Source organism: Lutra lutra, chromosome 17 (genome assembly GCF_902655055.1).
Source record: "Lutra lutra chromosome 17, mLutLut1.2, whole genome shotgun sequence".
NCBI lineage: Eukaryota > Metazoa > Chordata > Mammalia > Carnivora > Mustelidae > Lutra > Lutra lutra.
The window spans coordinates 40750566-40770570 of record NC_062294.1 but is presented as its reverse complement, the minus strand read 5'-3'; the positions used below and the strand labels follow the sequence as shown (position 1 = coordinate 40770570).

The following is a 20005-nucleotide window of genomic DNA, read 5'->3' as shown; positions in this document are numbered from 1 at the left end:
AGAGTGAGATCAGGATATTCATGTCCTTGGTTCCCTCCTTCTAGGTCACCTTGGATTGGCCATGTTCAATGGAAGGCCATTCTCTCCAGGCAGGGGCTCTGCAAGACTTTTCTGCTTCTGGTAACTCTTCCTTCTCCTGACACTACTAGCATCAGGTAACTGCATTATCCCTATAGTTTGCCTACATCTTTATGAAGTCCTACATCTTTATTAAGAGTATCTTTGTAAATATATCCTCCTTGAATCATCCTAATTAGGGTGCTTCAGTTGCTCTTTTGGAATTCTGTTAACACAAGGGTAAGACTGACAAGGAAAACAGCCATAACATTATTATATTTTCATAAACAAGAATAAACCTGCTATTTAATTATCTGGTTAGTGAAAAGACCAATATGGCTGAATAGGAAGGTTTACAGAAAGAGGAAAGACTAGAGGCATCAGCAAAGTCGGAGCTCCTTGTTTGGAATCTTTAGACATAACGTTAGACAAAATATATCAAATTGTTACAAATAAATAAATATAAATTGCATCCCAAGCCAGAAAAGTTCTACAATCCTTCCACTCAGTCTCAAATCTTTCCTAGACGACAGGACAGGTTTCCCCAGCTACCTGAAAGTAGAAACTTCCTACGAGATCTTTGAGAAGCCAAATGATGTCAAGTGAAGAAGGAATGACCCTGAAATTATATGGAAGAAGTTTTGCGTGTTCCCCAAACCAAAAAATAACCTCTTAGGCTTTTCTGATACCTCAGGACACACCTTGCTAACGAATGCACAAAACAGATCAAGATAAAGCACAGATGCTCACAGACACAGTTCAAAGCTCTGGCGCCTTGATGCTGAGATGCTGAGTGCAGTTCCTGGGCAGGGAAGGAGCTTGGTGGGGCCACTCTTGCTGCTGGGGTACGTGCTGCCTCTATTAATGGCTCACTGCAAAACAAAGATTAAAAACTACTTTTGGTTTTCATCTTTTTTTTTTTTTGGAGAAGTGAAATCTTCAGAATTCTTTCAGTTAGAGAAAATAGGTATTTTTGTAGGTCCTTCATAAAAGCGAAGTGGCAGAAAGCAAACTGAAAAATGGGGGAGTCCTGTATTCCACAGCCTAAGCTTGTAATTAATGTCTTTCCCAAGAAAAGAACCAAATTATTTCTGTTGTCTTTCTTTCCTTATAATTTACTACTTGGTTTCTTTGTACATCTAATTAGTTCCTTTCAGTTATAGCATATGGTTATCATAAGTAAAATCAAGTTGAACAATTCTTGTGGGCCTGAGGGGAACTGGAGAAAGGCTGTAATTTTCTGTGTGCATGCAAAGGCAGTTTGCTATTTTATAAAGAACTTTTTCTTTCAGACTAACAATTTTCTTCTTTCCCAACTAGACAAAGATTGTGTGACGTAATGACCAATTTCCCATTCTATCATAATCCTAAAATACAAAACATTTTGCTCCAGTCAAAAGGCAGAAGTTCCTCTTCTAGAGTACCCTCAATCAGTTGTGTGACCTTAGGCAAGTCACTGTTTCTGTGGGTTTTATTCAGATTCCTCAGATGTAAAACAAGAGACTGGTACTGGATGAACTTTCATGTCCCTAAATTATGAACTGTCTATAAAAAATTACCTTGAGATTGCTTACACATTATTTATAGATTTATCTTACTGTCAGCTATAATTTATTTGAATTAAAATCTCCTTAGCTTAATGTGATTAATTGCCACTAAGAAAAAAAACAGTATCAATATCACAAGTACACGAATTTCATAATCTAAAATTTCTTAGTTGGCATCTAGCCTGAGAGAATATTCTAATTTGGCAGCCACGGCAAAGACATAAGGTCTAACTAACATTAACCAATATTAAGATTTAACATTTATTGAGCACCTATAATGTGCCAAGCACAGTGCTGGAGACTACAAAATAAGTAAGAAGAAATCCTTGTCCTTGAAGTGCTCACCATCCAGGGGGCAGTGCCTATGCAGACTTGTGTATTCGTGTTATTTCTGATAAAAGTAGCCTCTTTTTTGCACTTAAGGAATCTGAGGCTCACAGATGTAAAGTAATAACTGGCTTAAGAATTGGAATCCAGACCTATCTGATTCTAAATCTCCTTTCTTAATACACCAATTTCCCTCTTACATCTCAGTGAGAACATATATGTATAACAATCAATACTGAAAAGAGTAACAGCCCCTTAGAGCAAGGCTATGTCAAACATGTTAGCCTGTTTGATCTTAGTAACAGTCTGGATCAGGCCAGGTGGGTGTTACACAACTTTACAAATAAGGAAACACTCAGTGTGGTTTAAGTCACTTACCCAAGGTTACATGGCTGTCAAGTGGCAGAGCCAATGTCTTTCAAATCAATTCCTGAAATTAACACAGTCCCTTGGATCAATCTTCAGAATTCAGCTGTGGCCAAGAATGAAAGTATATAGTATCAAACATTTCTCTTTCTTGATGAAACAAAGTAATGATTTCTTTTGGCAGTGAAAAATTTCCCAATATTCTATGTGAAAAAGAAATTCAGAGGAATGTTCATGCAACCCAATCATGTGATGCAAATTTGCATAATTTCCCTAACAAGTAGACTATGATTTTGCACAAGTTTGGGGGGAAAAAAAAAAAAAACTGCTCTGGAAACTTCTCCCAATAATTGTGTATTTTGTTTTAGCTCAGAATTTAACTAGTTGACTCAAAATACTATTGGTTTTACTGATACCTTTCTAATGAATAAGGATCTATAAATTGTATACTGCTATTTTAATCTTAACCAAAAATGCAATCTAAAGGATGATTCTGCAAACTTCAAACAGTTCTGCAAGCACATTGGGCATGAAAAGAGAGGACAGATTGACCTATATATATATCTTCTAATGCAGTTTCCTGCCCTGGTCCTTGCTGCTGTTTCTTATACCAACTAGACTTAATCTCAAAAATCGAATAATGCCTGTCCGTTTCTCCTAGAATGCAGCTATCTTATCGATTATGGTTAAGTAAATAGTTCGTTGCCAGGGCAGAAAGCACGTCTTTGGTCCTCCCCTGAAGTTAATTTTAAACGAGTTAGTGAGGTAAAGGAATGAAGGGCCAGGCTTTCTCTTTTAATCAATAACACAACCCATACACTGAGTCAAAGCAGAGTACTGAAGAAAGTACAAGCTCAAGGAGGTGATAAATCCAGTAATTGCCTGATAAAAGAGATGCAGACTGATAGTAAATTACACCCCACCGCAGTAACTAAAAAGATCGCCTACGGGTTGGGATGATGGCCTCCGCCTAATTAATCATCCAGGCCTTCCACACAAACCATTCAACTCCGGATGCCCGCAGGTCTTAAAAGGTGGGAGCTTTTTTTCACTGATCTCAGTGATCTCTGGGGACACCAGTTCACCGAAAAGGTTCGTAATAGGGGCAGAAGGCTAGGATTTTCTGTAGTAGCTTTTTCTATACCAAGAATTGGCTACAGGGCTGGGGCGATGGGGCCTGAGAAAAGTAATCAGGAGATGCGGTGAAGACACCGTGGTGAGCTTTATCGCGGCTGGCCTAAGCGGTTTCACATCTGCTGGGGGGGAAGGAAGCAAGGAACGCCTTGCAGGCCCGCCTGCAGACCAGGCTGGTGACAGTATGCGGAGAGCGGCAGTTTCCCCCCCCACCCCCCATGGCAGGGCAAGCCCGGGGTCTCCGCTGGCCTTGCTGTGGGCGGCGCAGAGCACTGGAAGAGGACGCGGAACTTAGGGCATGCGGCGAGCACCGGGCGGTGTCGCCCCGCTGAAGAGGAAGCGGGCGCCGGTAGAGGCCTGAGGGGAGGACGCACATGGCCGGCGGCGGCGCTACCTGCGGGCGGAGGGGCGGCCCCGGGGCGCGGTACCTGCGGTCGGGCGGCGGCTGCTGCTTCCGCGAGCCTCCTTTGGCCGGCCAGGAGCCCCGCCGTGCCCTCGCCCTCGTCCTCGCCCACCTCTCTCCCAGCTCTTTTCCCTCTTTTCCCCCGCTTTTCCCCTCCTCATCCGGAGCTCCAAAATGGCGACGCAGGGGACGGATCACGTGAGCCTCGGGCAGGTCAGGTGACCCGAGTGGCGGGCCGCGGGGCGGGGCGATGCGCAGGCCCCGCCCACGGGCATCCTGGGGCGTTCCGGCTGGGCCGGCGCGGAGAAGGTACTTTGGCGGCTCGGGGTAGTCCCGGTCCTGGGTGGGTTCGGGTCTGGGGCGTCGGCCTCCAAAGGCGTCTACGTTGTCCTCTCAGTGGTTGCCTGGGCCCAAAAGTCGGTGTGTCTTGCCACGTCGCCCCAGTCTGCTGCTAGCTTCATCACTCCATCTCCTCCCTAGTTGGCTTTTCACCATGATCACAGGCACTCTTTTCAGCCCTATGCATATGAATTTGTTCCTGCGCTTGTGGGGCTATGCTTTTTGTGGCGTTCTTGGTTAAAATGGAGAGGTCCTAGCTGGGTTTGTGGCTGGACTTCAGGTGTGACTGGTGAGGGGCAGGGCTAGCCCTGGGTAATCTTTGCTTGAGAGAAGATTCCCAGGGAAAGAATTCATCCTGGGGGTTATGGCCTGACTTGGTAGCTCGAGGGAGTAACACGACCTCAGTCCTTCTGCGGGCATCATGGTGTTTGTCATTTGGCTCTGTTTTTATTCGTGACATACACACCGGGGTTATAAGCAGCCTTGTTTTGGTTCACCTGCGAAAAAAGTAAAATACAAAGGAACTGAACCATTTCATCCAACTTCACAGAGAATGCGGGACTGTTTTGGTACATTAGGAACTACACAGCAGGGTGTTTTGGTCTGGACTCAGTAGGTGGGCCAGGAGCAGTAGGAAGGGAGCAAACCTAAGATTCCCGTCACAGTAATGGATTGGACTTGTTCATTGAGATAGCCCTTGGGGACTTCCGGATGTATTAGAAGTCTTTGCAGTTGGCTGGGGTCTCAATTATCAAGTAGGAGAAATACCTAGCAAAACTTGGGCTTGTTCAGACAGGTCAGTAATTCTCCTCACTGTATCTCAGGATACAAATTCGCCTGAAGTGGCAGGGTTGGGAAACCAGGAACGTTAGAGTTCTGCTAATCTACAAGACTCCTTTGCCAATTGGACCAAATAGCTAAGAAGAAGGAAAAATAAAGTGTTGGGCAGTTTTTTTTCGATAAAAGAGATTAAGCAGGAGATGACCGTGGAAGGGGAGAAGGAAAAAAATAAGGAAAACCAGGAATATATGAAAAGGATAAAGGGAGAACAATTAATGTGCAAATTTCTTTCCTTTTCTTGATCTATATGAATAATCCTAGTTTATAACTATCTGAATAGAAAATTTTCTTTAGTAATAACTGTAACATCCGCGAATCCAAAAGTGGACAGAAGTCAGAGAATTATTTGATCAGGGAAGAGGGCAAAAACAAAGTGGGGAAATTGTGATCTAGGGAAAATAAGGGACTTCTCAACAAGAGAAGATAAGTGTATCTGTCTGATGTTTCTGTGGTAATTTTTCTGGAATACACCAGTTATTTTTCAATGTCCCTCTTATAGGACAAGGTTAGATAGAACTTTGTGGCCCTTTTCCTGCCTCAGAGGTATGGCCCGTGACAGGTGCTGGCTCATGAATTGTGTGTGGTGGGAGTGTCACCTCTATCCTGGGAGCATTTAGTTGCCAGTGCAGTTGCTTCCAGGGTACCTTTTTCCCCGCTGACTTGATGACTGGCAATGTTCAAAATGGTGGCCACCTTGTCAGCCTCCATCTTAGCATAGCAACAGTGAGTCGAGCCTCCAGCTGTCCCATGGTGGATATGTAGGGTGAGGAAGTCACCAACCCTTGGGGCTGTTTGTTACTGCAGCATTGCATGGCTCCTGCTGACTGACATCTTCTTCCTCACACTGATGTAATGGGAAGAGGCAGAACCAATAGAAAGAAACCAGTCAGATAGCAATGTTAATGAATTAGAACCTTCATTCCTGAAGACAGAGAAGGTGTAAGACACAGAACTGATAGGAAAACATTAGCAACTTCAAAAAGCCACTGGAGCAAAACCTCAGTATTTTTTTTTTTCCTGTACGAGAGCTCTCCAGAGAATTACAGTAAACATTTTAAAGTCAGAAATGCAAAGACACTCAGATGTAGTAAATGTCTTTGAACCACTGAACTTGTGGTCATCTCACCAAACTGCTGAGCACCTTCCACTTGCCACAGAATGTTATTTGTCATGATTTAATTAACCGATCATAGATTTAGATTTAGTGTTACAGATAGGAAACTTGCTTACTCAGTTCTCTCGCACCTACTCTGGAATCTGATTCTGTCTCCAGATGAGAGATGGCCAGGATAACTGGATCCCTATCTCCACGTATCTCATCATTCCACTTTGTGATCATTAATTAGTGGAGGAGCTTAAAGATTTTGCTTCTACAAGTATCATGGGTCTACATCTTCTAAAATGACCGGGGTGTTTGATAATACGTGGCGTGTGTTTGACGACTTCAACAAGAACACTGTTTAAATTTTGAGAATGCTAAGGGCAGTGCAGCGAGTAAGTTCCCAAGGTGATGACTGGTTGTAAACTGAATGAGGCATTGAACCAGTCAAAACTAGAGAACACCAACTTGTTCCCAGCCATGATACTTATAAAGGACACCTTGTCTTTGGTGTAGTAAGATTAGATTAGATTTCTTTTGACAGGATTAATCGTGTAAGTCTTTGGCACAGCACAGAAAATTGGAGGAGACATGTTAGCCTGTATTTCTTTTAGTTGTAATTTTTATCTTGACCTTTAAAAACATATCCTTTGAATACACTGCCTCAAAAAAGGAAAGATGGTGGAGGGGTGGCAGGAGGCAGTGGGGGGGGTGTTATAACTAAAAGGAGAAAAAAAAAAAAAGAGAGTAGTGGTGTGAACTGAGAAGATAAACACAAACATTTCCCCCGACTTTCTGTTTAGCTCCAGTGGGACTGTGAGCAGGTGGGCTCCGTCTTTCTGATGTTTTTTCATCCTGTCTGTAAAACAAGAAGTTCAATTTATCTTTTTTTTTTTGAGCTTCAGATGTCTGGTATATGGAAGTACAGAGTTTAATTATAGGAGTCCTCCAGATTCAAAATGGGACTTCATCATTAAGAATAATGGCAAGGCTTGATTTTATTAATGAATGAAAGGATTGCTTGATGTAAGTCAGAAGGAATGTAAGATTAAAAGACATGATATATTATTATATATACAGCTGTCAGTAATAAATTAACATTAGCTCTAGGTTCCTTACACTTTGCATCCTGAATATACACCTAGAAATACTTCATAATTACAGTTCAGATCTTGAGAATCATCATAAATTATCTATCTGTCATTCATTCTCTGCTAAAAGCCACAGACCTACATTATTTCCGCAGCACACTGACATCTAAAATCTCTGGTGCTACGAGACACACATATTAATTTATTTCTTACCGAGGACCTGAATAAACCAGAAGGATACCCAGTGACCGGTGATGGCTAGGACAGATTGGAGGAAGAGCAGCTGTTGTGAGAGTTAGGGGCTACTCTAGCTAATAACGCTCATACTTAATTCCAGCTCAGCTGTTTGGGGTCTGAGCCACTGACTAGTTTAGAAGAAGCCCGCCGAGGAGCTCAGACCGTCCTAGCGTCTAAGGCAGCCCTGCCGTCCAGGTAGTGATGGGATTCTGTATAGACTTCCCTTAGCCCCTGGTATTGGCTTCTAGGCGGGCCCTGGGAATAAGGACAGGAATCCACAGTGGGGACATCTAGTGGCTTCCCTGGAAGGTGCATTCAAGCCCCAGAGCCCTCCAGTGGGAAGGGGGACATGAGCCTTGTCAAGCTAACCCAGGTCCGACCTCTGGGTCCCTGAATCGGCCTACACGAATTTGGTTTCTGGCAGAGATTCCCTGAATTCATGTTGATTTATGGTTGGGATCCAGGAAAGGCAGCAGCAGGCTGGGAGTGGAGGTGGAGAGGGGCTGCTTCTGAGGACGTTGGGAGGCTCCTTCCAGTCTGGTCTGCATATGCGCAGGCTGGTGCGCAGCGCAGCGTGGCTCAGCCGAGCTGCCACGGAGCAGGGAGCTCGCCTCCGCCAGACTGTCTCTCTGCTTCAACGCAGACTGGTTATTGGAACGCTCAAGCAATTTTCAGTCGTCTTTGTCAATAAAGTCAGTCTCTTTCCCACAAGAGGAATGAAAATGAGATTCTGAGGCCTCCGGAGGGCTGTCTCCTTTGGTCACTTTATCTGCCCGGGAGCCTCAGCTGAGGTGGGCAACGGCTATTTGCAATGTCCAAAACCCCGTTGACAGGTAATACCACCTGCTTCTGAGCAGACGAGGTGATTATAATAGGATACTGTTAAATTCTTCTTGGAGAGGCGGTTTCCTTAACGCAGTGACCTTTATTGATGAGAGGGGCAGGGGAAGAAAATGAAAAGAAGGAGAAGAAGATGAAGAAGGACGCTAAGAGGAAAAGTAACTGCTAATCAAACCAAGAGGGCCTGGCTAAGGGGTAATCCGGCGACCTAAAAATGTGTCGTTTGTTATTTTGACAGCTCTTCTTGAGGTGATAGACTAGGATAGGAGGCCAGTGGCAGCATCATTAGCTGGCTGGGAGCTCCACTTCTTGCTTCCCGAAGACGTCCATAAATGGACACCCATAGACAGCAAGTCGTCTCCCTCCTGGGGTCTCCCAGCTCCGAGGGAAAAAAACCAAGCCTAAAAGGCATTGTTTAGTTTTAGACCCTCTGGGAGGCTTCTTTTATTGACAAAGAAACATGAGCGAGAAAGGAGAGGGAAAATGCGCGTGGCTCCCAGGGATCACCCATGCTGCGGACTTTTATGCCCTTTCTGGCCACCAAGCTCCAGCAAGTCATAAGGTTGGCAAGGCCCAGTGGTTATCTGTTGTGAGTTGGAAATGGCACGTCCAAGATCAGGCACGAGTGGGGCTCCCTGAGCAGGTAGCAAGACTTGCATGTCATCCACTCTCCCTTGCATCTGGAAGGATCCCTCGCCACATGGAAGGAGAGCCATATGACCAGCTGATGTGAGGGAAAAGTGGCCCGAGCTAAGTTTCTGAACAGATCTGCTTGGTATGTGGAAGGAAACGGACCAACACGAATGGAGGTGCGAAGTGGGAATGGACACAGGGCGTCTGTCTGGGTCGTGGAGGCAGCTCTGCCTGGCATGGGGGGCTTGTGGTGGGGAGCAGGCTGAGCTCTGGCTTGAATGGCACCCTGGGGCTGGGGCTGGCCCAGGCACAGACAGGCATCGAGCATCTGCCGAGGGCCTTCCTGGGCCAGGGCCCTGTGTTAGGGGTTCTGTTTGTCTTATTTCACACTTCTTTGTGGACTGAGCTCTGTGGTCATTAATTACATATGTAATCCCTGCCTTACCATCTGTCTACCCTGGTGGAGAATGAGTTCCAAGAGCCCAGGGAGCTTGTTAGTCTTGTTCATTGATATTCCCCCCTGGCTTAGAATAGGGCTTGGAACATAGGTACACTCAATACGCATTCATTGATTGAATGAAAAAGTGATTTCATTTAGCAGAGACACTCCTAGGCATAGACTTTATTTGAGAGCAGCCTGAAAGCTGTCTTTTGGGAAGATCCCGCATTGGATTGGGAACCGAGGGCTTGGGAGAGAGAAGAAACATGGCATCCAGTTAGGGACCTGAGAGCTGGTCTTGGAGAAGCCCTCAGAATCCGGGCTATACCCTGGGTTTCACCCTGAACTCAAAATCTATTAACTGTTCACTAGCTGTGTGAGCTAGGGCAAGTTACTTAACCTCTCTGTGCTTCTGTTACTTCATCTGTAAAATGGGGATAATGACACCTATCTCACAGAGCTGTTGAAAAGATTCAGGGACAGAATGTATAGGAAACCCTGATGCACCTGGCCTCTAGGAAATGATTAGTAAACAATAGGCATTATTATTGCAAAAGTTCAGGTTGGAACGATACTAAATGGGAGGGAGAGATGGAGACAAGGGACACTAAACGAAGAGCATGTCGCATTGGAGACTAATTGGAAACAGGGTGTGAGGTGGAGGGCCAGTGAGTGTCTCTGTTCACTCAGTGCGCCCTCGGTGGGAAGCACAGACAGCTCTTGGCTCCAGCACCGATGACAGAGTCAGGCGCAGAAGTCGGGGGACACACGGAAAAGAAGAGGCCAGAATCATCCAGCTACTCTAAAATCAGCTTCTCAGTTGTAGAAGTTGATGTGAGCCCAGTTAGTCATGTCACATATGACTACGTGGGTTTTAAGCCTATTTTTCCTAAACGCGGATTTTCTTGGCAACGGAATGCGTGCTAACACCCTAAGATTTAGTTACATTTTGGTTAAGAAGTCCAGAAGACTTTGGACTTGGCTTTGAAAAATTGAAAGTGAATTGAATTTGCATTATTTAAGTGGCTTATTCAGATTAACACTGCTATCTCTTCAGATTTAAAATTTCAAAGACTCAAAGATTTGATATTTCAGCAGCAACAATGACATCTAGGGGTTGGTTTCTACAGGTTTAATCTTAGATATATAGCCTCTGCATTTTGAAGAATGAGGGTGCTAACATGTTTATTCAATCCAAAATGATGTTGATTCAATCCAAAATGTCTGGACTGTGTGAACTTGGTTGATGGCTAGGGCAACATTGATGGATCAGAGAAAAGAAAAATCTGGAAGTGGTTTCTGCTGTCATCTAAGAAACCTACTTTCCTTCTAAAATTGCAAAACTTCTCATTTTGCTTAATATACTCATTTATATATTCATTCCCTCCCCTCTCCCCCGACCTTTTAACCAGAAATATGCCATGTTCCACTTTTCCCTGTGGGAGACAGAATTGCCTTCCTTTCATGGGGAGGGGCTGGGGCCCCGGGTTCTGGCTCCTTCCAGCTTTTTCTGTTTCCATTCTTGGATGAGCCAGTGGAAAGAGTCTTCGACAGTTCTCCTCATCTCTACCCTATGTTTTTACCAGATTCTTTTAATATAGTTTTAAAAGATTTTTAAATTTATTTTAGAGAGAGAGAGAGAGGAGGGCGACAGTGCCCCAGTGGGAGGGGCAGAGGAAGAGGTAGAGAGAATCTCAAACAGACTTTGCATTGAGCATGGGGCTGGATGTGGGGCTCGATTTCATGACCTTGCGATCACAACCGGAGCTGAAACCAAGAGTGGGACACTTAACCGACCATGCCACCCAGGCTCCCTGTTTGCCAGATTCTTTTAAATGAGGCCTCGATCCTTCTTTTGACTTTTTGGCTTTGACTCTGCAGTTTAGAGGCAGCCTTTGTGCTGTGTAAGTTAGTCAGTCAGGGGGCGCCTGGGTGGCTCAGTGGGTTAAAGCCTCTGCCTTCGGCTCAGGTTGTGATCTCAGGGTCCTGGGATCAAGCCCCGCATCGGGCTCTTTGCTCCGCAGGGAGCCTGCTTCCTCTCCTCTCTCTCTGCTTGCCTCTCTGCCTACTTGTGATCTTTGTCTGTCAAATAAATAAATAAAATCTTAAAAAAAAAAAAAGTTAGTCAGCTAACAGTGTTGGTTGAGCACCTGCTGGATACACTCTTGTCCGTGTGTGTGTGTGTGTGTGTGTGTGTGTGTGTGTGTGTCCCACTGGGGTTCAGGGGGGAATGAGAGGGACCTACAAGGCAATATACATATGTTAGCCCATGAAAAACAATTTATTTAGAGGACACCAAACATACATGTTAATAGGAAATAAATTATACATGAAAACATCTATGAACATACTGGAAAAATTCACAAATATTCAGATGATATTTAAAGTTCCTTTCAGCATGAAATTCCTGTGATTTTTGTGTAGATTAAAATTAGTACCCTGTTACACTGATGCATGATAATGTCGGTGTCAGCACAAGAATTATCTTTTTTTTTTTTTATGGTCTAGTGAAAGTAATGCCAGATAGAACCCATCTCCATGGGTGAGTATGAGTTGACCCTCAATGTTACCAAGCTGTGAAGGTCATTTCTGGTTTGTAGAACTGTAGGCAGTGGCCTGAGGGTAGTGAGACCCAACTGCACCCCCTTGGGGATGCAGTACCCTACTATTTAACTTTCTGATGATGGGATGATGGGCCAGATAACCCTTTTGTTTCAACCCCTGCTGTTGACCATTTCTTTTCTCTCCTATTCTCTCCACCCAGTTTCCTGCCTTAGTGAGTAGAGTGAAGTGATGTGTCACTGGGCTGTCACTGTCACCTTCTGAACAGTCCTCAGATCTTTTCCTTTCCAGCAGATCTCCCCCAGATCTCCAGTGGCTTCTGACAAAGGTCCAGACCTTTATCCAGACTTGGGGTCTGACCTCATGTTCCCGGCCACTGCCCCAGCCTCATTCCCTCTCAGCCACCCATTCTCACAGCTGGTTTCCCAGCTGCACCAAGCCTGGTGTCCTCCTACCTCTTCCCTGTCTTCTCCTGGTCTCCATAAAGAGCCAGTGTCTCAGGCAAGCCTTCCCTGACTACTGTGACCAGGTTGAAATGCCTTTGTCCTCTCTTTGGTGCCTTGTGCTTTTTGATTGCAAGCTCTCACATCAACCCCCTCCCATAAATGGCAAATTCTGTGAGGTCATCTGACGTGTGTGTCAGTGTGGTACCTGGCGCTGGTGGGTGCCGATGAGAAACAATGAATGAATGAATGAATAAGTGAATGAATGATGCGTGTAGTGGAGTCTGTCTTGGGTGACTGAGATCCTTGTGGTGCTTCAGGTTCCTCAGCCCAATATCAGATCGCTCTGTGATGACTTGGTGCTTCAGGCTGCTGTAACAGAAAGCCATAGATCGCAAGGCTTATAAACATCAGACATTTGTTTCTCACGTTTTAGGAGTCTGGGAAGTTTAAGGGAAGGCACTGGCAGCTTCAGAGTCTGGTGATGGCCTGCTTCCTGGTTTGTAGACAGTTGTCCTCACACAGCAGTAGGGGCCAGGGTGGTCTCTGGGGTTTCTTTTATATAAGGCTCTCATTTCATTCACGGGGGCTCTCCCCTCATGACCTGATCATCTTCCCCAAATCCCACCTCCTGATACCATCACCTTGAGGAAGGTCTCAACATAAGAATTTGGGGGCATGGGTTAACATGACGTTCCATCTGTAGCCTTCTGTTTGATTGTGTAGAATGGAGAAGTAGATGGCAGACAACGTGGGTCCCATCTCTGTGGGTTCTAGGCCTCGTTGAGGAAATTCTGATTTAAATGAATACTTTACATTACATTACTGGACCTCAGTGTTGAGTATAGAAAGTTCCAGCTCTTTGAGTAAGCTCATTAATCAAAGCTCCTCCTGCACATGGACACTAAAATGATGTAGAAGAAAAGGGCCCCTGTGGGAAAGAAAAGGGCCCCTATGGCCAGTTTTGCATCTATGGGGAAGTTTGTCTGTGTTGGCCGAGCCCTCCCGTAATCCAAACCCAGGCGGAGCCCCAGAGGGGGACTTGCCTTCTCAGCCCCAGGGAAGAACTGCATTCCACTCCCTCATGGAAAGAATTTTCTGAATCATTTGCCTCGCTATCCTCAGGTTAAGCATAGTCTTGATGTTTAATCTATAAGGGAGAGATTATCAAGTGACATCTTGATTTGGAGCAGAGGTTTGTAATTTGTAATCTAGTTTGAATGAAAAATAGGAGTCAACTCAAGGAGACATTGTGTTTGGGCCCAGAGACTTCTTCCCTCGGGGTATCTTTCTAATTATTACTATTTTTTATTTATTTATTTATTTTTTGTATTTATCCTAGATTTCAAAGTCAAGAGAAATAGCGTAACATGGAACACAGAGTCTGGGCTGGACTGCCTGCACCTATTCCCTAGATCTGTCATTTACTTAGCTGTGTGACCTTGGGCACATCACTTTGCCTCTCTGTGCTCTAATTCCTGACCTTTGAACAGTGCCCCTGCAGAAAGCACTGTTTCCGTGTTGGCTGTGATGATTCCTTGAAAAGAGTTGGAGGTGTGCTCTTGCCTATCCCAATGCTTTTGTGGTTTGCAAACTCTCATCCACTTGTGTAAGTTCTAAAGCATGTAAGGTGTGCGCGGTGCTGAGTGAGATGCTGGGGGGACATCCCTGCTTTCAGGCACATTGTCTAGTTGAGGAGAGGAGGGCCAAACCTCTAAGCAGAACATACTGACTCCATTTATTCCTTCAACAAATGCTTCTTGGGCATCTGCTGTGTGCCAAGGGCTATGCTAGGCACTAGGAACATGGCGATGGGAAGGGCAGACCAGATCTCTACTCTTGTGGACCTTAGAATTGAGTGAGGGAGGTGGAAGCAGACAGGTAATCAGGCAGACCAGTAAGTAGCCTGGCCACACGGCACAAGGAAGGAACGAAAGCAGTGGAGGGCGGAAGGCCTGCGGGGTGGGAGTCAGTCACTGTTTTCGAGAAATGGAGTGTTCCGGAGGGGCTGCCTGGAGGAAGACCAGAAGGATGAAATCCAGGAATTGGGGGATTGCAAAGTGGAAGAGTCCAGGATGAGCTACCCTGGGCTCAGGCAGGCCAAGAGGCAACCTGGAGAGTCTTGAAGAAAATGACAAGCGTGGGTTGGCAGAGACCCAGAGGACGGTGTCAGGAGAAGCAGGTCTGCTCACTTTTGTGAAGGGCATTGTGGGGGCTGCTCCAGGTGCCTATAGCCCAGGCCCTAGTGCTGAGCACTTGCTGGTTTCTGCAGCTGGTGCCCCATCAAGCTAAACCCCTTCCCCTCCCCCTTTCGGTATTGGGAGGCTGAAGCAGGTGCGGTGACACCAGTTGAGAGCCCAAGAGCAAATGGGATTTTAAAGTTGTTAGGGCGTTTTGGCATCAGTTCCCCGAGATGAACAAAGTGTCTTGTCTGGTAATTGCAATTAATGGCTCTGCTATTCAAGCATATCCGTCAATAAATCTCCTCTAATAACTGATTGGGCACAGTCGTTGCCATAGTTATGTCTCTAAATTGAGCCCAGGGTAGTTGGCCACGACACTGACCTTCCTGGGGTCAGGCCTACTTCCTGACTGTATGACTCCATATCCCAGGAATTAAAGTTACCCTCCAGATGACTGGCTTTGAGCCAGCTGAAAGACAAGCTCAGCCCGTCGCCTTAACCGCCTGGAGATTTTCTGTAAGTCTCTTAAATGCTGAATGAAAGTCTTTGAAAGCTTCTAACGTCAACAGTTGTAGTAATTAGTCCTGTCCAATCCACTTTTGTACAAGCCTGGGATGTAGTCAGTAGGGGCACCACACATCAGCTCTGTGATCCTCGGTGTCATTTATGACAGGCCTCACCTCGGATTTCCTGGCTGACGTGGTCAGTGCCTCACCAAGGAGTCCTTGACTTCAGATCCTCCCTTCTAGAGAATTCCTTCCCTCAACCCCAAGTTCTGTCTTCAGGAGCCTTTCACTTCTCCCATGGGCCCTTATCTTGCAGTCACCACACTGGCTCACTTGGTTAAGGGCTCAATTTCCTGAGACCAGATCCGCTCCCTTTCCTCCTCAACTCATGACATGCCTTGCGTCCTCAGGAGATCTTGGATTTCTAGAAGCCGAGTTGGGAACACCTGATGAGGTGGGGGTATTTTTAAATGTGTCTATTTATATATTTGAGTTGATTGCAGGTAATAACACGGAAGGTGGAAGAAGGGATCTGGAAACAAAAATACTCAGTAAAATGGCCTTGCTTAATTCCTATCAGTATAGAACTCTGGGAGGGGGAGGGAGGGAGGGAAGACAATGGAAGCTTCTTTCCTGACTGTGGCTGGGCCCAAGCTTGACTTAAGCTGTCCAAACTCTTGTTTCCATTTCTTTCCGTTTTCACTTCCTTTTCTGCCTTCACTGTTTATCTCAGAGTGAATGCTGGAGACTTCTAGAGCTGAAGGACCTCAGGGATGGGAAGGACAGTGAGGCGGGGCCACTGTGGGGTTCACGGGGTAGATGTGAGCCCAGGTCCCACACCACCTTCCTTCCTGGTGGATCCCTCTGACAATAGTGCCACAGGGTTAAGCGTGTTCATCGTTTCTCCCTGTGTTTCTGTGAGCACAGGGGAGGGAGATTTCCACACAGCGTCCCTTTTTATATAACCCCTGTTTATCATTTCGTCTCTAACTTTTCCATAACCTCTGAATAGAATAAAAATGACGGTGTCCTTTCAAAATGGGTAAAGCTTGTCAAAATTTGCTGGGTCAGTGCGGGAACACTCCCAATCTTTTAAACCGTAGCATTTCGAATTATTACCAGGAGAAAACTAACCAGCCCACACGTGTGGGTCTGGATGGGAAACGTGCATGCTTTTAAAATGCTGCCGCTCCGTGGCTTAGTGTTTTGATGGATGTTTGATGAAATTTGAATGATTAAACAATGTCAAATAGAATTCTGGCTTCCCTGTTAATGACGTGTCATTGAAAGGAGTTATAAAAATAGCAAGAGGTTTGTTTTCATAAAAGAAGGAAAAGGGAAAGGCAAATTAAATCCAATAAAGGCAGGAAACTCAGCAGCTGGAGGCACCCACCTCCTTTCTTTGCCTCCCTCTCTCTGAGCTGTGCGCTCCGCTCTGCCTCTGCTGAGCTCTCCATGCGGCCAGCCACTTGGTGCTGGGGGACCCCAGTCCATACCCAAGAAGTGGCAGGTGGACTCCCCACCCCATGGCCTTCTCCCAGACCATGGAATATCCCCAGTTTCCAAATGCATATCTTCTGCACCCTGGCGCTATTTAGTGGGCAGATACGGTGTTCATCATTGTGGTACCTGGGTGTGGGAAGGAGTGGAATACCCACAATTATTTGCTGAACCTTGAGTTCCCGTAGAGGGCAGATGGCTGCTGGGGCTGTTCACCGCAATGCAGCTTCTTCACACTGTGTGCCTCGAGTGCACGCAGCGTGGACCTGGCAAGCCCAGCCATGGGCTGGCACCAGGAGTAGAAGGACTGGCTCTCATCCTTCTCAAGTTGAAGACTATGGAGGCAGAGGGTCCCCTAGAAAGAGACAGACAGAAGCCAAGGAATCACAGAAAAATTGAAATGAGAATTATCTAGAAGAGTCAGAAGAGAGTGAAAGGCACAAGGAGACTAGGGAAGAGATGCAGGTTTGCGCTGGATCAGAGCAGGCAAACCAGCGAGGGGTAGGCAGTGCCTCCAGCGAGCCCTGACCCCTGCGCACCTTCCCTTAACCGACCTTTCCTCCTCCTCCTCCCCGGGGGGGGGGGGGGGGTCTCCTTTGTCTTTTCTCCCTAGGTTTGATTTTTCCCTTTGAACGGCGGTCTGAAGAGGTTTTTAAAACATTTAATTTTTATTTGCACATTTCAAGTAGTTAATACATATATGCAGTATAAAATTTAAGACAAAATGGGTATACAGTGAAAATCGTCTCCCTGTTCTGGTTACTGGCCCCCCCAACTCTTCTATGAAGGGAACCATTGTTAATGGTTTATTGTATTACAAAGAGATTCTAGGCAAATACATACACACAAAGCATATGATACACACTATTTTGCACATTGCTTTTTTTTTTTCCCTACCCAACCATATGATGTTGGAAATCATGCCATATTGGTATGTATAGAGCTGCCTTGTTGATCTCAAAGGCTGTACAGTGTTCTATTTTATGGATTTACTATAATTTACTTTACAAGTCTTCTGTTGATGGACGTTTAGTTTGTGTCCGATCTTTTGCTGTAATTTCCTGGTACGGACATCTTTGTGTCCATGTATGTATATGTCTAAAAAAATAAATTTTTGGAAAGGGGATTGCTGGTCAGAGGGTACATGCATTTTAAGATTTGAAAAATATCACCACATTTCCCTCTCTTCTCATTTACATACCACCTTGCCAAACCAGTGTGATCAAAAGTTGATCTTTGACAATCTGTTAGGCAAAACATGTATCTCTCTGAGTGAGTCGGCTCATTGGCATTTCCTTCTCTGTAAACTGTTTGTTCATGCTAAGGGTAGTTTTGATAAATCCATTTGGAAGAGACTCAGGTTCATAGAGGTCACCAACTGGGAAAGATTGAAGGAGGAGAGGAAAAGAGCCAAGTGAGCTTTATGGAGGAAAAATAAACTCGAGGACTATTTCTTTTTCTAAAGAAACCACTGTGCCTGGATTATGCCCTGTCAATATGCCAGTTATGCACAGATGGCTCGACAGTTTGATGAATTGACATTTCTTCCCCTGGACTGTGATAGAGGAGCCTTTCCTCTCATAGACCTGGTACTCACAATGGCTTCCTCCCATTCCTGGAGTTTGTTTCTGCTGCAAATGGCATATAGAGCCCATTGTTTCATTGCAAATAAAAGTTTAGATTTACCGTGACGTGACCACGATGTGATATTTTCATCCGTAAAACCCTTGGTTACTTACTTGCTTTAGTGCATTGGACTGAAGTGAGCCACCTCATTTTCAGTGAGTGACCTTGAGGTGGCAGCAACATTACATTCAATTCGGTGATGCACCAAGTCCATTACAAAGGGAAAGTAAAAATTGCAATAAATCAGAATAATACTGATTGTTATAATTTTATTATCAGAGCATTAAGTCAATAAAACTTATCTGAAATGTCATTTGCATTGTATACAATTTTAACTAGTTATCCAGTATGTCTTAAAAGCATGTTTAAAACAACAAAATGAAGAAATCAGTGATAAATTGTGCACAAGCTGGGATTTGTCTCCTGCTCTGGTAAAACTAAATTCTCGTTTGATTCCTTGAATTCTAAAGTATTCTTTTTCAGTCTTGAACTATATCATAATGCTTTAAGTCTTGCCCAACTGTATTTAGTGCCCTATTGTCTGATTACTTATTTTCTTGCAGGTTGTCTGGCCCTTTTTCATTTATGATTTTATATAGGAAGGTCATCTAATATACGGTATCCTTTCGGAAGAGGAGAATGTGGTTGTTTTTTCAAATAATGAGGAATAATGAAACTTATTTATGAAGGAAGTCAGAAAAATTTATTGAAGAATCACTATAAGAGAAAAATGCAAATTAAAAAAAGCTGCTTAATAGCATATTCATTACCAGGGAGCTTCCAAGTAATAAAATAGTTGTGTAAAAGGCAGGATATTAGGTGATGTACAATTGCTTGTATCAGGTACAATACATGATTACTATGCATTTTAGTCTTGTCAATTGCTATTACATTATCATAGTATTACTGTGTAATTACTTAAGATGCAAGACACTAAGAATCTTTGGGCCTATGTTTTTGCAATTTTTTTTTTTTTTGCATTTTATGCCATGGATTACTGACATGTAAGTTATATGAAGTTGGAGAAGTAGATTCTGAATGTGTCCCTGGTTGATAACATTAATAATGTTCTAGTGATAGATTTGGTCTTGGTCTTTGATTAAACCCTTTTAAAAAAAATTTATTTATTTGACAGAGAGAGAGATCACAAGTAGGCAGAGAGGCAGGCAGAGAGAAGAGGGGAAGCAGGCTCTCTGCTGAGCAGAGAGCCCAATGCAGGGCTCCATCCCAGGACCTGAGATAATGACCTGAGCCGAAAGCAGAAGCTTAAGCCACTGAGCCACCCAGGCGCCTCCCCCACCCTTTTATTTTTAAAGATTCACTTATTTTTTAGAGTGAGAATGTAAGTACATGGATGCAAGAGGTAGGGGAAGGGCAGAGAGAGAGAGATGACCTCAAGCAGACTCCCCACTGAGCACGAGCCCATGCAGGGCTGGATCTCCTTGAACCTGAGATCATTACCTGAGCCAAAACCAAGAGTTGGGCACTCGACCGACTGAGTCACACACGCACTCGTGATTAAATCTTTTTAAGAAAATGCCAAGTTGCAGCACTGTGCTATAGTGGGCAGGCACTGGGCTAGAAGTCAAGAGGCTTGGATCCCCCTTCCAGCTCTGCCACTGTTAGTGGCTTGGCCTCTCTGAACTTTGATTACTTCGTACGGCATATGGCATTGGAGTAAGTGCATGTATGCAATAATTCACTCACTCAACAGACATTCATGAGTGCCGGTGGCGGGTCAGAAACTGTGTTGGGGGCTGGAGATCCTGAGATGAATGAGACACAACCAAGGCTGCGAGGGTCTCACAGTATGGTGGAGGAGGAAAGTGTGTA

The 20005-nt window shown here is 44.9% G+C and overlaps 1 protein-coding gene across 7 annotated transcripts in view; it reads right to left on the bottom strand.

Moving 5' to 3' along the window:
• The window catches only part of ZNF507 (zinc finger protein 507), a 40526-nt gene extending 36510 nt beyond the window's left edge, over positions 1-4016 (bottom strand). Inside the window, exons 1-3 of one of the 7 annotated variants that reach the window (XM_047711048.1) lie at positions 3860-3998; positions 2310-2403; positions 759-929 (exon numbers count right to left, since the gene is read on the bottom strand). Coding sequence is in view for 1 of the 7 variants with exons in the window: in XM_047711045.1 (XP_047567001.1) it covers positions 3860-3995 (136 nt within the window). In the remaining 6 variants the exon portion in view is untranslated. Of the gene's footprint in view, positions 1-758; positions 930-2309; positions 2501-3825 lie in introns of all 7 variants that reach the window. The other 6 variants (XM_047711047.1, XM_047711049.1, XM_047711050.1 and 3 more) reach the window with 6 other exon arrangements.
• Between the last annotated feature and the right edge of the window lie 15989 nt (positions 4017-20005).